This window comes from Tubulanus polymorphus, chromosome 11 (assembly GCF_964204645.1).
Source record: "Tubulanus polymorphus chromosome 11, tnTubPoly1.2, whole genome shotgun sequence".
In the NCBI taxonomy this organism is placed as follows: domain Eukaryota; kingdom Metazoa; phylum Nemertea; class Palaeonemertea; order Tubulaniformes; family Tubulanidae; genus Tubulanus; species Tubulanus polymorphus.
The window spans coordinates 11217608-11234243 of NC_134035.1; the positions used below are offsets into that span (position 1 = coordinate 11217608).

At 39.9% G+C, this 16636-nt stretch overlaps 2 protein-coding genes across 3 annotated transcripts; one reads left to right on the plus strand and one right to left on the minus strand.

Annotated features, from left to right (window-relative positions):
* Positions 1 to 1725: 1725 nt before the first annotated feature.
* On the plus strand, positions 1726 to 8322 carry LOC141913180 (beta-1,4-galactosyltransferase 4-like). 2 transcript variants are annotated; one of them, XM_074804648.1, is made up of 7 exons: positions 1726 to 1854; positions 2779 to 3245; positions 3559 to 3785; positions 4624 to 4832; positions 5332 to 5454; positions 5953 to 6054; positions 6173 to 8322. In XM_074804648.1, exons 2-7 carry the CDS (start codon positions 2906 to 2908, stop codon positions 6312 to 6314), a joined length of 1143 nt encoding a protein of 380 aa, XP_074660749.1. In that variant the 5' UTR covers positions 1726 to 1854; positions 2779 to 2905; the 3' UTR covers positions 6315 to 8322. The 2 variants fall into 2 exon arrangements, with proteins under 2 accessions (XP_074660749.1, XP_074660750.1); XM_074804649.1 differs by lacking the exon at positions 1726 to 1854 and adding an exon at positions 1865 to 2121.
* Positions 8323 to 8649: 327 nt separating this feature from the next.
* LOC141912877 (ubiquitin carboxyl-terminal hydrolase MINDY-1-like) lies at positions 8650 to 16247 on the minus strand. The gene is made up of 9 exons (XM_074804297.1): positions 15881 to 16247; positions 14694 to 15343; positions 13733 to 13839; positions 12927 to 13117; positions 12606 to 12748; positions 12085 to 12281; positions 11076 to 11222; positions 10450 to 10627; positions 8650 to 10324 (listed from the first exon to the last, which is right to left on the minus strand). The coding sequence occupies exons 1-9, from the start codon at positions 16113 to 16115 to the stop codon at positions 10310 to 10312; spliced, it is 1863 nt and encodes a 620-aa protein (XP_074660398.1). The 5' UTR covers positions 16116 to 16247; the 3' UTR covers positions 8650 to 10309.
* Between the last annotated feature and the right edge of the window lie 389 nt (positions 16248 to 16636).

The following is a 16636-nucleotide window of genomic DNA, read 5'->3' on the forward strand; positions in this document are numbered from 1 at the left end:
AGATTCAGTGGTAAACTAGATTATACATCCATGTTCAGAGTGACAAGTCAAGTTAGACTTGATTTGAAACTTGATTGCATGAATGATTCGAGTTCATTGTCTCTGAGGTAAAATGTATTTCTGTGCGTGTGTGCGTGTGCGTGCGCGTGTGCGGTGAGTGAAGCCATGTTAATATGTTAGAGCAGGGAGGTGGGTGTTGTATCCCTGTACATCCTCTATATATTCAGCACCAGGACCACTCTGAATCAGCATCAGTAATTACTGGGTTCGAACCCGGGACATCCTCCATTAAGCATCAGGGCCACTCGTTCAAATCCAGTAATTGCTGATACTGATTCAGAGTGGTCCTGATGCTGAATAGAGAATGTACAGGGGTGTCCCAGGTTCAAACCCAGTAATTACTGATACTGATTCAGAGTGGTCCTGATGCTGAATGGAGGATGTACAGGGGTGTCCCGGGTTCGAACCCAGTAATTACTGATGCTGATTCAGAGTGGTCCTGATGCTGAATATATAGAGGATGTACAGGGGTGTCCTGAATCAGTTATCAGTAATTACTTTTGTTAAGATATCAACATTTTACCGTACGGTGCTGTCTCTACGCTCATCGTTAGCGGGATTTTTATACACTAACGTTAGTCAACTCTGGCAAGCTAAGGTCACCTGGACAGCACGTCGATTGCCAGAGTTGACTTTAGTTAGTGTATGAGAATCCCGCTAACGATGAGCATAGCAGCAGCACTGTACGGTCTGGACACCCCTGTACATCCTTTATTCAACATCAGGACAACTCTGAATCAGTATCAGTAATTACTGGGTTTGAAACCAGGACACCCCTGTACATCCTCTATTCAGCATCAGTGCCACTTTGAACCAGTATCATTAATTACTGTGTTTGAACCTGGGACACCCCTGTTCATCCTTTATCCATCACGACCACTCTGAATCACAGTAATTGATGGGTTTGAACCCGGGACATCCCTGTACATCCTCTATTCAGCATCAGAACCACTCTGAATCAGCATCAGTAATTACTGGATTCGAACCCGGGACACCCCTGTGCATCCTCTATTCAGCATCAGGACCACTCTGAACCAGTATCAGTAATTATTCAATTATGGCCTACTCAGCAGCGACTTCTACCGAGAACACCATGCCTTTTTATGAACCAGCAAAATCGAAACATATCGGTTGGATTAGATAATCGGCATACTTGCTCGCCGAGCGAGTATGCTGAGTATGCTAATCGATTATGATAAGCAATGTTCATAAAAATGACGGATTATGACACAATCCATGCTCATAAAAACGTTTTGCATACTCGAATATACTAATCGAGTGTTCATAAAAAGGCCTATAGAGACCGGTAACCAGTCTATTCGCCGAACGCTGGTTAGACTGGTTACCGGTCTCCATCTCCCGTATTGAATGGGACAGGCAACCAGTCTAAACGCTGGTGGAACCGAGTTCGGGAGTGATACCGGACCCCTGGTAAGCGAGGATGCACATGGCGTGTCAGGCCCCGATATGGCGTGACAGGCCTCGGATGAAATCTAAGTGACGGACGCCTGTCCCATTAGAGACCTTGAACTTTAATTTTATTGCTCCATATAATATACAAGTTACATAGGAAATGACATGCAATAAAATATTAACAGAGACCGGCAACCAGTCTAAGACCAAATTGTGAAGGTCGTCGGACCACACAAGTAAAATTACTTAGCACACGATGTAACAAATATAATGTATACGGTTCCAGTACTTCCGTTTCTAAAAAACATTACCCCAAAATGCAGCTTAACTAACGATGCCCCACCGCATTAAATTACGTTTGCTTTAGGCCTAGGCTTTTAAGTTAGTATCCTGACAGTGACACCTACTCGTACGCCCTAATAAAGCTTAGGATTGTATGTCGTCGGTAAACTAAAGTTAATATCCATGTGATCACCATAAGTTTTAGTTTTTTCAACTTCAAGGATGTCATTGTTAGCTGAGATGAGAAGAGAAGCTCATTACTGCAGGACTGTTAGAGTGCAGCGACTGCAGCCACGGGGATAATTTACTGAATGACATTTTTTTTTTTTGAAATGAATAGGCCTACGACGTTTATGAAGAAATTGAGTAAATATTATAGCAATACAATATTTAGAACCTGTCTAAAATCAGTATTTGGCCGCAGCAATCAAAAATTGGTTCTAACGCTTGTTTTAACGTTGTTGTACCAGTTTGAGTTGCCTCACACCACATTTCCCCAGGATATTCTTTGGGGAGTTTGTTTTTGAGTTTGTAGGAATAGAAGGGGCCCCTTGTAATGTTCCATTTTCAAACAATAGACTGTTTTTAGCGAAATCACCACTGATGATTAAATTGCATTTCAGCAAATGCAGACCATATGTGCCGACATTCGACAACGTTTGAAAATTCAAAAAGGGGGTTCGTTCGAAACTACCGAACCCCCTCTAGGGACGCCCATGGTCCGGACTATGTATTATATAAGTAGTTTGAATATGCAAAACTGGAATCCAGTTTTATTGGAAAGTTTTGAAGGCACTTGAGTGGATTGTCCTAATCTCTGGTTAATACATTAATATCCCCTAGATACATCTTCAACCCAAAAACTGGCCATACCAGGATTAAGATGGCCGACTTGTGGCCATTTTTTGCCAAGCACTTTTTAAGTATTTGTGAAAATTTCAAATTTTCATAATGCTTTGATCGATTAACCTTTATTTTAGAATTAATCTTTCTCATACCATATATACGTGTTTGAATCTATAGATTTGGTCGATCAATAGACTAAAGAGGAAATAATGGAATTCAAGTGGTGAAGAAAACAAGAGCTCGTCTAAATAGGAAGCAGTCGACTTTCTTGACTCAGCCACTGATTTGAATAACTGACGACGAAATGATTCGCGTCTGCCATCGTAAGATCGTCGAACGCGTCGTGTGGTTGATTTTCGTGTTCACCATCTTGAATATAGCGTATTCGTATTTACGTTCGGTATCAAGGACGCGGAGATCGACGAACACGGTCGCCGGCCTGTCAAACGACGCGCTGAAATTCATCGCTCGCGGCGACAGCAGCGAGGGACCTCAACGCACGGATTCGAGTTTAGAACGTGGTAAAAATGATTTCGAACACGTAATGAAACAACAACGCACGGCTGATTTTATAAAACAAGGGATCGAAACGACTAACAAAAACAGGTTGGAAGCGTGCAAAGGCCCGGATCCTAATGAATTAGGTAAGTTGTGAAAACAGGGTCCCTACGACTCTTTGATTCCTTTGAAACTTCTTCTATAAGGAAATACTTTTAAAGGTGCTTGAAACTCCTTTAATTTGGGCAAAATGCCTGAAACACCTTTAAAACTCCTTCAATTTTGAGAAATAGGTAATTAGAAATATTTAAGACTACGCTTAAGTCGGTACAGTTGGGCCCAGCTCCAGGATATTTTTTGCCTGATTGAGCCTTTACCAAATTAGAAACCGAGTTCAGTAGTTAAAGGATAAGAGAATGCCAATATATTCAACGATTAGATCTGTTCATTTATGTTCAGGCACGGTAAACGTAGAAACGGATCTATCAAAAATTCCCGACTACGAAACGATGTTCCCGATGGTTAAAAACGGAGGCTGGACGCCGTCGAATTGCACGCCGACGACGTCGTTCGCGATGCTCGTACCGTATCGTAATAGACCCGACAATCTGAAGAAATTCATCTATCACATGCATAAGTTTTTACTCGCGCAGAAAAACGAATATAAGATATTCTTGATAGAACAGGTTAGTGTAGAATAACCACCTGTCAAACGTGGAGAATAGATGGAAAGCTACTACGTTTAACCCTTTCAGTGCGTCTACACCGCAGTGCAGTGTATAAATCAGTGATAGATTTTGCTAGTACACCGCACTGCGGTGTATTGATGTAATTAGTAATTAGTTTTTATCTCTCTTGAAAAATAGCAGCACCTGTCAAACATAGTGAAGTACTAGTAACTAATGATACACCCCACCGCGGTGTAGACACACTATAGTGTTATTCCCGTTATTCAACACACTAGGGTGGAATTTTTCAAAAATTTTCAAATTATCTCCAGCACTATAGGGTTTTAATTAGTCAGCACTGAAAGGGTTAAGATTGATAAGAATTAAAACCAAGAATTCATGTAGTCAAAAATCGACTTTTTGAACTTTTACTAGAGATCATTGTCACTTGAGTTCAAAACGTCGTGTCATTTCAAATTTTTAATTAGGCTAGGCTAAATGAATTCTTGGTTTTGATACTTCTTCATCTGTACATAGTGGCTTTTAATTATAATCAGAACAGGTTTAAGGTCTACGTCGGTCGATGGTTCTAAGAAAGTCTAATAGCAAACTTGGTGCATCCCCTTTCTGCTGGTCAAATTCTCAGTTGTAATATAAGTTGATGTGCTGCTGCATGCACCACAGCACACCTGACAGATACCTGCTACAATTCACAGCACACCTGACAGATCTTAACCTGCCAGACGTGGAATCGTCTATTGCCACAACAGTAGTTGCTGTCCTACTGCACACTAGCGACACCTAGTGGATTCTAACTTAATTTGTATCTCAGGGTTATATACCGATATCGTTTCAGGCCGATATGGAACTGTTTAATCGAGCCAAGTTGTTAAACATTGGATATCTGGAATCGCAGAAGTTCACAAACACGGGTTGTTACATTGTTCATGATCTCGATAAACTACCGGAAAATACGCGACATATTTATAAATGCGCCGGTCCCACGCTTGCGCAGCATATGATGGGCAAACGCAGAGAGCAACAGAACAAAAAATACTCAAACGGGTAAATATGACACCGTAACCAGACAAATTACATATGATTCATTGTTGAGAAGCTGAATACTGTACAATAAATGGTTTCCTTACGCATCAATGCTGGTCAACTGGAAAAACCAGTCTGTTAAGTCGGGGATTAAGTCACATTCTACTGTATTGTAATTTCCATCTTGGAAACTGTTTCTGTCAAAATCTGACTACAAAAGGTTGGAAATATTGGTCCGGGGTAATAAAGTTCTAGAAGAAATCAGGGAAATCTCAAGGAATTTGACAAATTTTAACAAAAACCTCGAAAGCTCAGGGAATTCGGAAATTAGTGTATTGACCACTCATTTCTTTATCAATGAAAAATGAAACAATAGTAACATTTTAAACAACAAAATTTCTCTGATTTACTCAAAGGGAGAATTTGTGTAATCACATGCAAAAATCAGGGAAAACTCATGGGATTTGTAAATGGGCGGAAAGTGACGTGTATAAGAATTTATTGATATTGTCTATTTCAGGATATTATATTCGTTCTATGTCGGAGGCGTCCTGTCGATACCTCGTCAAGTGTTCCGTAAAGTCAATGGATTTTCAAACCGATACTGGGGTTGGGGTAGAGAGGATGATGACTTCTCAGCAAGGTATATTATTACGCTTTCAAATAGCTGATAGCAGGGTCCCTTGATTCCTTAAAAACTCCTATACAGAAAATGCCTTTAAGCTGCTCGAAATTCCTTTAATTTGAGCAAAATGCCTGAAAATCCTTCAATTTTCATTTTGAGAAGTAGGCAATTAGAGGTGTTTTTAGTTGTAAAGTAAACTATGCCTCAATCAGTACAGTTGGATTTTAACCACAGAATTAACGGTTTACCGAGGTAAGCAGTACCCATTAAGGAGTCTATAGTAATTATCATGGTATGAAAGTGATACAGACGCTTCCACAAAATTTGAAATTTTCTACTTTAGAATTCTTCACCTTGAAATTCTTTATTGTAGCCAGGAATGACTGTTCTGTAGGGACCCTGTATAGGCCAACCTCTGGAAATACAGTTGTTGAACCGCAATGCCCCCGGGGTCTACCCTGCAATGAATCGAGTGGAGATGAAATTATTGCGTTATTTGCGTTATTTTTGTTGTAGAATTCGCGCCAAGAATTTAAAAGTATCGTTTCTAAACGGTCAGAGAATCGCATCGTATCTCATTTTATCACACATCGATGATCGGACGGAGAATAAAATGAAGTGAGTCGTCGTATGATCTTCTATGCGGGTTCGCGAAATTGAATTCTAGCCTTTTGATCGATGTAAAAACCGACTTGGTTTTAATTCACTCCGATTTTGGTTCCTTTCGATTTTGTAGATGGCCTTTTATAAATGAGGTGAAGAAAGTAATGGATAAAGATGGTTTGAATGATGCGAAATACAAAGTGATCTCGATTAAAGACGAACGACTTTTCATTCGTATATCGGTTGATCTGATGAAAAATGCTTCAGCTGTGTGAACTGTTTCTCCTCATTTTGCCCTCTTTCGCAGTGCCTTAGATTCTTTCACTGTTATATCATTGAGGTTGAGACAAACCAGGGTAGAAGACTCCACCTTATTCAGCGAGGTTTGATTTGAAACGTTTACTAGAGGGAAAGATTCGGGCATGGAAGCTACCTCGGTCATTGACATTGGGATGTATCAATTACAGTCGACCAAATACAGAGTATAAAAGTTATGGGATGACCTTATTCAGCACGGTTTGAACTGTTTTTAAAGGTTTACCAAAAACAGGGTAAAGGATTTGGGTAGAGTTCACCTGGTTCAGAACGGTTTGGACTTTTCGTTTTAAAAAGTTTACCAAATTCTGAGTAGAAGATTGATGCTCCACGTTTAATCCTTGAGGGCAAACTGGTTATTGATTGACAGTTGACCAAATTAAAAGTCTAAAAGATTTCGGTTTACTTAAAGTTGTATTCATTATTCCAATATTATAAAAGTTAGAGCGCATACCCACCGAAAATAATATTGGCAGTAACTTTCTGGTTACAAGTCGAATTTTTGTCTCATACTTCAAGAATCTCTTCTAAAATCTAGGCAATCTAGCTTGGCATTTTGTCCGTCCTTTATTATGCAGTTGGTATTATATTATAAGTTATTGAATTTTTGGCTACATTTCATCGATTCTAAGAAAATCGTGGTATTGGTATATAGAATATAGAGTCTGGGCTCAGTATTGAGCAACATGCCTCGAAAATATAGTGTGGGCTCACTTTCGAGTAACATGCCTCAAATGAAATTGATTGAGCGAATTTGCCTCACAAATTACCCTAGATAGATTTCTTAAGTTTCCCTGTGATGGAAATATTTTAAACGAGAGTTTGCAAATTTCTTACCTTTTACCTTAGGACTTCCACTGTACCGATACTGTAAGTGTAATCAATCCTCTCCCCCCATAACAAATATATTGAGATGTCTCAGATATTCTGCGGTACGTCTCTGATATCGGGATGTCTCTAAACTTAGTGACACCACCTCTGAGTATTGAAGCATTTATCATTTCACTTTTGAATCGCTAAGCACTTTTTACTTGAATCTGTGACGAGAGATTACATTTCTGGAACTTCCCCTAAAAAAAACCGGTACTTACTATTCAAAATGATACTTCCGTCTTAAACTTCTTTTCATTTGTCAACCCAGTTTATAAGAGTAATGCAAGGTACATACGTATTAAATAGTACGAGAAAGATTTCATATACGTAAAAGTTAAAAATGTTCTTTTTAAATGTGATCCAAATGCTTAAACGTGTATGAACTATTCATTCTCCAACAACCCACCTAGAATATATTTATTGTTCATTTGATGTGATAAACGATTTGTTGTAATATTCTTTGTCTGTTGTAAACATTTTGAAATACATTATCAAAGTATTAGGTTATGATATTCTGCTGGTGATAGCGAGTCATGTGACTAGACCAATCTTTGCCCACTTTGGCCCCGGTATAAACCACCCTAAACCAGGCTAATGATTTGGTCAGCAGATTGCTCAGCAATGCAGCCTAGTAGCACCCAGCCTTCATGAGGGATTCACTATTTGTTGTGTAAAGTCTGGACAATCACTTTCTGAAAGGTTGGTGATAAAAATGTTTAGTTCCTTATTTGTCTGGGATGAGTATAGGCTTCACATGTTCAAGATCAAAATTGAAAAAAAAAAAATTTTAAATGTCTTGAGAAGTAGTGTTAAATACCTGCATTATTTAGCATCACTGTCAATCATTTTATGATGTTGTTTGATTAATTGCATTATTAATGTACAGTATTAATGTTTTACAGACTATCATTGAGGTTTAATCAAATTATGCTCTAGATTTTAATGTATCGTTCGTCAATATTTCTGAGATCGACTCCACATTCCACCTATTCGCTAATGCGTTAATTATCGTTTATATATGAATACATTTACGTACATGTATCATGTTCTTCGACGTGTTTTTGAGCAGTAAAGTTTCAGGTTTTTATGTTGTAACTCGTGTCTTATTGTTCTCTTCATGACGAAATGTTTAAAATCTTTCAAAAGAAATTCACATGACGACGACCCATCGATGCTCGGAATATTCTGCAGATTTGAGTCAAGCCGAGCCTCATGTGTTACGAAAATGGATCGAAAGAGTTAGTCCAGTAGGCCTTGGGGTACTCAATCCTGTTGTTGGGTTACAGAATCTGTTCTATGACTTGTCTTCCAGTGATTTCATTGATCGTCTAGGCAGCATCATGCTCATCTACAGTTCGGTATTTAGTCCTCATCGCTTAGAAACGACGACAGAAGCAAAATCGACTTAACATTGAAAGGGTTCTTTATATTTTCATCACAAACTCATCATGAACAATATTACAAAAGTACAATTCACCATTCCGAGAAGAAATCATAAATCACTTTCGATAACTGGGCAGAAATTAATATTAAGATTACATAAGTAACTATTTGATTATTGTTATAAATATCATCATATCATTTATTGCACGTCTCGGCAATCCAAACATGTTTGTAGAATTAACAATCCATTTCTATGAAATACGTGTACAGTAGACTCTCGGGACAAATAAATTCTTTGGGAGCAATGAGAAATTCTGGGGCAGTCGGAGCAGGTATCCGTCGATTTCACAATGAATTGGAGTAGGAAAGAAGTAATATTTTGTCCAGGGGCAAGTGATAATCTGAGGACTCCTGAACAGAGTCTACTGTAGTGCAATTAATAAGTTCATTTGATTCGTTTATATAGGATAATGAATGTACGCACTACTGATTTCAACCATGGAATCTTTTGTTTTCTCTTTTGTTTTAGAATCCACGGTTCAACTTATTCCTGTTCATGCGTACGAAACGTGACGTTAAATTTCGACACCGAGATGGAACGATGAATACATCGGATCACGGGCGTTTGCCCGAGTTGATCCGCGACTCCTGCGCTCAAGCGATAAATAATATCTTAACCCCGCCGAATTAAATAGACAACTCGTTTATCCCTGTCCAAGATTCCGATCGTCGCGAATATTTACGAAAAATATTGTTTATTCTCTCTATACATGAGTACGGTACCCCCGCAGCACGCGAGGGTCGACGACGACGTACGGTTTAGTTTCGATTGCTAATTTGCGCAACCGATAAGCTTTTTTTATATATATATATATATATATCTATATACACATACACACATGTTTTTATTATTTATTGTCCGTCGCAGAAAAAACCCACGATTTCGAAGAAAAGCGAAGAAAAAATAAACACTACATCATTGAGTTGGGTATTAATTGTTTTGATCTCTGGTTTCACAGTGAATTCTAACCTAGCTATCTCCCCCCTGAACCAACTGGTCACCAGCTCCTACAGGCATCACATAGTAAGCATGTCGCTACCCCCGTTATATAGTAACAACTGCTGTTGCATGATAATAGAGGGGCAGATTTAGAGGGGGGTGGACCGAGTGGACTGGTCCACCCCTTCAAAATTTGAATGAGCCTCTGTCTGCTTCGCTTTGCCAAATCTGCCAGTTTCAAATAAAGTGCCCATTCCGATTTTTCAGATCCAACCCTTCAGAAAATCTGAAATCTGCCCTCGAAAGTCAAGTTTCGAAAATAGGATTGAGTCGAAATGCAACCACTCAATTCTACGAGCCATTTTCAAAACTGGCTTGAAAAGTTGATTTTAAAACGGTTCGTCAAATCAAGTCGAAACGTTACTACTCTCTTTAATTTTTCTTCGCGATTGTGTTTTTTCTTCGATTGAACTACAGACGCTCATTGAGACCCGGCTCATTCGTCGATTTGTAATATATTCAAATAAACGCAAACGAACTGAACGGTTCAGTCATTCCCTCGTCGCGATATCGAGCGACGACTCGAGATAGATATTCGACGGTTAACGCGCTCTCTAAATGTATTAATACAGATATAACTGCGGATGTTGATATGTCGCGACACGCGCGGTCGTGTAGTCGTCACAATCAGTTATAGTATCATAGTATCCTGCACTGCAATAGAGAAATAATGAAGTATGAATATCACAGACAACACACGACACTTTTTTCGACACGGTTCTGATTGCTCAAAAATTCCGACCGTCCTCTAAAACTGACACATATATACATCAACTAACATCGCTTTCTTTCTTAGCGCCGTCCGCCGTCTCGTTCGTCGATGCCGCCGTCGCTGGCGATCTGCCAGCAGCGGTCTGCTGTTGTTGTTGAGGTTGTTGAAGCGACATCTGTTGCTGTTGCCTGGCAGCGGCTGCCTGGCGATTCTCCTCTTCTTGTAGCTGAACGGCTAACTCGTGACTGAAAAACCAAACCAATGACATGATTATTGACAAAATGTACAAAATAATTTAACACGAGAATCCTATTCAATACAGTTAGAATGCACTCATTCTTGTTGGTATTAGAACCCCCAGCCTATAAGGCTAAAAAGAATTGATACCTCATTTCTCATTTCGGTTGCGCTTAAAAATTGCCCCAGCCAGCCACCTAAATTTAAGGAGTTTTAAAGGAGTTTCAGGCATTTCGCTCAAATCAAAGGAGTTTCAAGCACGAGCTGTACGAGCTAATCAGCTATTCATTTAGAATTGCTGAAGTAATTTAGAAGAGAGGATGTTGTCACTAGTTATTACTCCTTTTGGCGAATTTGAACCCAGCCTCAATTTTCAACATATCAATTCTGAAATACAAATATTACATAGAATGACCTGATTAAGTATATGCTATTCAGTATACTCTGTGTACTTACTCGGATAAAGTATTTGGCAATTGCTGAATTCCGCCAGCACCACTACCACCACTACCACCACTACTAGCACTACTAGCACTACCACCAGTGGCTGCGGTAGCCTGGTATCTGTTAGCTTCATCTTGTAACGACAAAGCCACCAAATAACTACAATACAATATCGATAGGAACTTAAAAATGATCAATATAATTTTAGAAAATAATACGCTTTATCCCGACGATGAGGCGGCCAATAGCTTCATGTACGCCTACGCTGAGTCATCCAATCGCACTCATGCAAGTATTAATCAGCAGCATGAAACCACCCTTTCACACATTCACCATTGTCTTGACAATCACTTAGAAACGACTACGGTAATGTCTGGCATTTGTAGTAATATTAGTTTGTTCATTTTCAATACGAGGAAATAAGCCTATTGAATTCACGCCAGTCTACAGATTTCGAAAAATATTCCTCTTTAAAAGCACATTTCTCATACATTTTTCATCGTATTCATAGATAGGATATTAATACCGTGGCATACCGGTACTTCTGACTGTTAGGCCAAAAAAATATATATATTCTGTTTCTGGTCAGGCCCTTCTGTACAAAACGATGCGGTGATGCGTTTTTCTTTTTTTTATGTTCCGACATTTGACTATCGAGTGTGATGGATTAGTCGACAGGAACAAGTCCGAACGGATGTATAGTAGCCAGCCCTTTCAAAATGGACATCGATATCAACATGCTTTTGGTTTTCATTCACAATCAGACAAACAGCGATGAATAGATGGACTAAACTTCTGTTTGACAACATCGGCGACTAGTCGTGCTAGCGCGCGGTGCGCGAATTTCAGAGCCGATTTTTGTTTCGGTAAAAAAAATTTTGACGCGAGGGTTCTAGATCGACGCGCGCGCTGACCAGAAACAGAATACATTTTTTGTTTGGCCTTAGTAAGAGGGTCAGGTGTATCCGACCAACAGTGAGATTTAAGTGATAGTTAGATGTTGTAGAATTGATGTACGTACTCTTGGTCGATCTGTTGTTGAGGTGATACCAAACTGTCCATAGGAATGACTGGAATATTACTAGATTCGGGTTTTTGATAAGTACGGAATTCCGAATTGACAAAAAGACCGTCGCCTTCGACGTTCGACAACGTTTCCCACACGACTTCGCTTTCGTTTAGAAATCCTTGGTCGGTGACCAGCGTAAATAATTCATTCTGAAACGGATAAAATCAGCATTCAAACTAAAATAAGATAATCAAGATTCAGCTCCACATCGACACATGATGCCTAGTCCGAAGGTTGATCCAGAGGCCAATTTTGAAGAACTTTTCACATACTTAAAGGACACTTTAATGGTCGAAAAGGCAATATCAGGTGTACTCCTGCACTGAGATGTACCAATTATCTTTGTCGACAAACCCAGACCCACCAATTATAGAAATGAAGTGATTAGAAATTTCATTGCAGTTCATAAAATGACCCGGCCGATTAGGAGAAAGGAGGTATCAGTTTTTTTGAAAGCCTAACTGTAAACTTACTTTATGTTTGTACAACGTGCTGAAGTGATTATTCCTGAACAGCACACACATTTCTCCTTCCTTCACCGTTATCACCAGTTCAGCCAGGCCGTGATACGTAAGTTGAGACGCGGTGCGCTCTAAGTAATTTTCCGCTATCAATGCTGCAAAAACAACAGACAAGAATTTAAAAGTCGCACCCTCCTAGATATCCAGCAACCTCTGAGGAAGGTAGAGGGTGCATAGACACTAAATCCAACAGGGCAGCCCGGGGCAACTTAAACTTCAGAGCTTGCTCGTAGATGACTCGATCTAATTGCGAAAGAATAATCGCCGAATTACCTTCAGAGACTAAATCTTCATCGTCCGAGGTTTTTTGGTTGATTATTTTCTCTACTAGTTGATTGTAGCTACAGTTTCCGACCGCGCAGACGACCTCCGGCGATTGAGGGTCGACGAGCCAGCCGTGATACATCGGTATCGACAGCAGATCGAAGATAATGTGTTCAGACGTGTACTCAAAACTACTGATCCTACGGTAATTAAGAAAGAGAGCAAAATCATAATGGGGTCGGTTGATAAACAGTAGACTCCGCTCGAGTCGCATCCAATCAACTGAAACATTTCAAATTGAAATATTTTTTGTGAAACTATTGAAGAAATAAATAATATCGAAAATGTATTTTTTTGATAATATCGAACTCGGATATCGCGCAAGTCAGACATATTTTACGGTCACAAAAGTCTGACTTTAGCGGAGTCTACTGGATCATGTATGTATGATTTGATTTTGAATTAATTTTTCATAGAACTTATTAAATGTAGCCTACACGTATTAAGTAAATGGAAAGGGTTAGGTTTAGTTAAATTGTACCCACACACTTTCCTAATCTTATTCGTAAGAATTAATTTTCTTGAGTGATACGTATTAACAAATTAGCATTTACAAGAATAATGCCATAATGTTGGCAAAAACATTAACTTCCTAGGTCGAAATAGAGCACTATTCCTGTGTTAAATCTTTCGTTAATGACAAAATACCGATCATGAAACTGATCCGTGGTTGTTATTAAAGCATTCTATGAAACTGACTCTATTAACTACATGTACGCGATGATTGACACATTCTTCACTCGACGCATAATTACCCGTTGAATTTCACATTGACGTCTAGTCCAGTCTGGAGCTTATGAAATACGGCCATCGCGTCGTGCATGTTCTGTTCGAAGTTTAACTGAGCGTCCTCGGAAATATTCTGAAATATAGCGAAAAATAGCTTCAATCATCAACTGACTTACACTAGGTTGGCCACGATCTTGTGGCATATTTCACAAGTCATAACCTAGATTAAAGACTTTGCCCATTTCATCATAGGCGATACCAATATCGGCCATGAGCAGGGTCTTTTTTATCAATTTTTTTTCACACCACTATCACAGCCTGATTATGTAGAAACCAGAAATGGCTTAGACTGGTCTTATGGGATCAGTCTTGATGGCTAACAAGTTCTTGGAATTGGCGATAGCATTAATATGGGCTTAGGTCAGGATTGTGATGGCTAGTAAGTGTTTTTTCGATTAACTTTAGAAGCAAAATGCCTGAGGCTGAATGTCTTCATTGATCACAACTCACTTGCATTCACAATTCACTCCTAGAAATCCCCAGATTTGCAAATTACTCCCAGAGATCCCCTCAGATTCTATACCCAATCGCAGATCACTCAGATTTGCAACTAACCTCCAGATTTGCTCAGATTCCCAACTCAGGGTGGCCACTTTTAATAGACTTGCTTTTACCCCGAATTTTCCCGGGTACTGTACGTTATTTGCACTGACTTTAGAGCACTGTACTAAGAATTCAATCAATTAATGTTACATTCAAATATGTAACGTAGAAGGAAACTGTTTGATTTTATGCGCGATCTTGCAAATTTTCCCCGACTGTTTAGCTTATTTCTTTACAAAATTCCCTGACTTTTTTAATGGAAAGAAAATTGCCTGACTTTTTTTTTAAAGGAAAGATAATTCCCCGACTTTTCCCTGATTTCCAGGTAAGTGGCCACCCTGCAACTAAATTCACAGAAATTCACAGATTCATTCCGATACGTACCTTCGGTATTTGCTCGAACACATAATCGCCGAGGTATTCCATCAACTGTTCCGATGTGATTATTTCCATCATCGCCGGTAGTTTGATTTTCTCTTTCAACAGCAAAATATTCATAATCGCCAACAGCGGACACGGTCCGTTCTCATTCTGAGTGATAATCGGCAGCTTCTTCGAGTTGAATGTCATATTTTTAATATGATATATTCCGGGCATCGGGTACGGTTTGAAATTCGACGTTTGTTGTTGTTTTTCGTCGTTATTCCCGGCGGTGGCAGCGGCGTCTGCTATCGCCGCGACGGAGCCACCGCCTGCCATTGCCGCGACGGAGCCACCGTCTGCCATTGCCGCATCGGAGCCATCGTCTGCCATCGCGGCAACAGAGCCATCGTCTGCCATCGCGGCAACAGAGCCATCGTCTGCCGTACATGTCTTGTCGGTCGATAGTTTTTCGTTTTGAGATGGGTTTTGGGCGTCTGGTTCCGGAATCGGTTTGGCGTCGATGCCATCGCTGACGACGCGTTCCGGAGCGGAGATTGTTTTCGTCGATTCGACGATGGTTTCGCGATCGTTTTCGACGGTCATTTCGACGTTAGACGACGACGTCATCGTTGATACGTCGGCTTCGCTCATTGCAGCAGTCGAAAAATCAGCTGAAATTTAAGACGATGAATTAGGTAATAAATAGTAAAGATTTGAACATGCCTATCAGAGATTAGTCTGAATGGATCGTAATCAGTTTTTTTATGAATTCTTTCTCAATATTTTTTATACGTTGTTTGACAGTTCTCTGAGTAATCCATGAGAGTTTGGTTAGGCTAACCCATGAGTGGCAGAGAATGGGACCACAGTCTGACAGACTAAACCGCAGTCCGGTTACAGTCTACTCTAAACCAGTCCAGTTACTGACTAAACCACAGTTTGGTTATTGACAAAACCATAGTCCAGTCATTTGCTAAACCAGTCCTATTAATTATTGACTCTAATAATCAGTCCTGAAAATGCAGACCAGTGTAGTAATGACTACGCAACAGTCTGGTTACTGACTTAGCCTATACCACAGCCAGTCCACTTCAGAGATGCAACCGGTGCCCAAGGCCCTGGCTGTGCTAGCAATCGGGGGGGGGGGGGGGGGGGGGGGTAGCGGTAGGTGCACTTAAAATAAAATGCAGCCCCTTTTTTAATGTTACCATTTCCAGCAGGTACAACATTCATTGAGCCTTCTTCGTTGTCAACCATTTCGTCAACAGCACCAACAGAATTGTTTTCAGTTTCAGCGATAATCGATTGATGACCGTCATCGGTTGTGGTTCCAGGTTCGACGAGTTGATGATTTTTGACAGCTGTCAAATCGGAACTTTCGCACTCGTTATTTTCCATCACTGGAACGTTTAACGTCGGTGCACTTTGCTCGTCCGTCTCCATCGTTTACTTGCTACGGTCAAAACGCTTCCCGGATAGGAGTCGACGTCTCTAAATCCAGTTATTTTACATCATATCGAACAGATCTTTCAAACAGATCTTTCACCAGTTCGGGGAAACCCTTCCTACTATGAAATTGTGGTTGCAGCTAATTCGCGGATATCGGTTACGGTTTTATTCTTGCCCAACCGAACGGGCCACCGGCGGATAACGATAAAAGTATTGATAAAGAGACTGAATATTGCTGTGTACTGATAAATAAAGGTTAAAGTTAATTTATCAGCATTTTTCCACCAGGGAAAGATGATGTGCCATTATCGTGGAAATTTTTCGATTAATTCTTTGCGTTGTTATTATCCCATTTTCTAATGTCTTTATCATCACGTTCTCGTTATTATTTCTTGATTTGTCTCATTCTAAACATTTATTTTTTATCATAGAAGAACTTTATGGTTTTATGACGAATAAACTTCATGATAAACTCGGAGCAATCTGTGTTTTAAGTCCGTTGCCCATTCCGGTCC

Bases quoted from the DNA above. Each gene is read 5' to 3' on its own strand.
- LOC141913180 (XM_074804648.1), top strand. From the start codon at position 2,906: ATGATTCGCGTCTGCCATCGTAAGATCGTCGAACGCGTCGTGTGGTTG. The intron at 3,246-3,558 runs GTAAGTTGTGAA...ATTTATGTTCAG, and splicing joins CCCGGATCCTAATGAATTAG to GCACGGTAAACGTAGAAACG. The intron at 3,786-4,623 runs GTTAGTGTAGAA...ATATCGTTTCAG, and splicing joins AGATATTCTTGATAGAACAG to GCCGATATGGAACTGTTTAA.
- LOC141912877 (XM_074804297.1), bottom strand. From the start codon at position 16,115: ATGGAGACGGACGAGCAAAGTGCACCGACGTTAAACGTTCCAGTGATG. The intron at 15,344-15,880 runs GTAACATTAAAA...CTTAAATTTCAG, and splicing joins TGTTGTACCTGCTGGAAATG to CTGATTTTTCGACTGCTGCA. The intron at 12,282-12,605 runs GTAAGTTTACAG...TATCCGTTTCAG, and splicing joins GCACGTTGTACAAACATAAA to AATGAATTATTTACGCTGGT.